Below are 1,165 nucleotides of genomic sequence, written 5' to 3'. Positions count from 1 at the left end.
ACTGAGGAACGGGGGTACGTACCTCCACACGATTGCTTTACAGGTGTTGCCTCCAGTAACAAATGCTTAAAACAACTTTTGTCCGATTCTATCCGACCTTCCCTTATACGCGCGCGCGTGCGCGTGCGTGTATGTGTGTAATAAATTCAAGGAAATTTTTTATGTATACATGTATACGAATAATTGTTTATAAATATAAGAAAAAAAATGTTTTTTTTTTATTATCTACATATTTCTTTAGAGAATTATATTATTTATGTACTATTGATTGCAGATTTTCCATCGCAAGAATGTGAAGTAACAAAGAATTGTATCGAAATTAACATATACGTAGTAATGGTACCCATCATCTGAAAGCAAAGTAAACAAAATAAAAAAAGACATTTCATTAATTAAAGTAAACAGTCGATTACTTACCGTCGCGAGAAATGTTGCATCCACATTGAATCCTTTGGCAGAAAATGTAATTTTACAATGCAATGTTTGTAGTGAAAACAACTGCAACTGTAATGTTAATCGCAAAATTATTAAATACAGGACTGGAAAACGTAACTATGTATTTGATGTAGATGTAACACGTCCAGTGTTGCGTAGGACACGCGGCGTTGGTGATAAAGTTTAAAATTAACGCGGAACACGTTAATGCATATAAAAGTCGTATTGGCATACAACATATTAGAAGAAAAACATACAAATTAAATAATTTTTACTACCTCATTTTTTATTTTCTCGTCTCTGATGCTGTTAAGTACATCGTGAATCGTAGTGCGAATTCTTTGAGCCTCATTCTTGCCAGTCTCGCATACCCACACAATTAACACCATTTTTGTAATATACTGTACCATGGCTGATAAGAATAACTCACCAATCTGTTTATCCAAATTGAGGACCATTCCATTATTCCATTGCACTAAATAGACATACATATCAAGATTGATTTCAAAAAAGGTTATGATTATCGTGACAAGGAGTTGCAAACTCAAGGTCTTATTCAGCATCTGTACTGCGTTGCTGATTGCCATGTGTGTCTTCATTAGAGCCTTAAGCTTCATTATCAGGAACGAATTTCTCTGCTCATAATAAAACATTGTGAGAACACGTGGTTTTCTTTTTATGAGTTTTTTCATGTGTACAAGATTGTTGTTAATTTCCTTGAAACAAGCCT

General features: G+C 33.9%; 1 protein-coding gene across 1 annotated transcript; it reads right to left on the bottom strand.

Moving 5' to 3' along the window:
* Nucleotides 1-254: 254 nt before the first annotated feature.
* On the bottom strand, nt 255-1,137 carry LOC105460942 (putative gustatory receptor 28b). Its single transcript, XM_011707438.1, has 3 exons — nt 714-1,137; nt 418-504; nt 255-350 (listed from the first exon to the last, which is right to left on the bottom strand). Exons 1-3 carry the CDS (start codon nt 1,125-1,127, stop codon nt 255-257), a joined length of 597 nt encoding a protein of 198 aa, XP_011705740.1. The 5' UTR covers nt 1,128-1,137.
* Nucleotides 1,138-1,165: the final 28 nt, after the last annotated feature.

The sequence above is a fragment of the Wasmannia auropunctata genome, unplaced genomic scaffold (genome assembly GCF_000956235.1).
Source record: "Wasmannia auropunctata unplaced genomic scaffold, wasmannia.A_1.0 LD313136.1, whole genome shotgun sequence".
In the NCBI taxonomy this organism is placed as follows: Eukaryota; Metazoa; Arthropoda; class Insecta; order Hymenoptera; family Formicidae; genus Wasmannia; species Wasmannia auropunctata.
Note: the sequence above shows the minus strand (reverse complement) of the source record. Positions and strands in the feature narration are given on the sequence as shown.

What these genes read in the sequence shown, in the direction of transcription:
- LOC105460942 (XM_011707438.1), bottom strand. Translation starts at nt 1,127, where the DNA reads ATGAAAAAACTCATAAAAAGAAAACCACGTGTTCTCACAATGTTTTAT. An exon ending in ACGAGAAAATAAAAAATGAG is followed by an intron (nt 505 to 713) that starts GTAGTAAAAATT and finishes TTAACATTACAG; the next exon opens with TTGCAGTTGTTTTCACTACA. An exon ending in ATGCAACATTTCTCGCGACG is followed by an intron (nt 351 to 417) that starts GTAAGTAATCGA and finishes CTTTGCTTTCAG; the next exon opens with ATGATGGGTACCATTACTAC.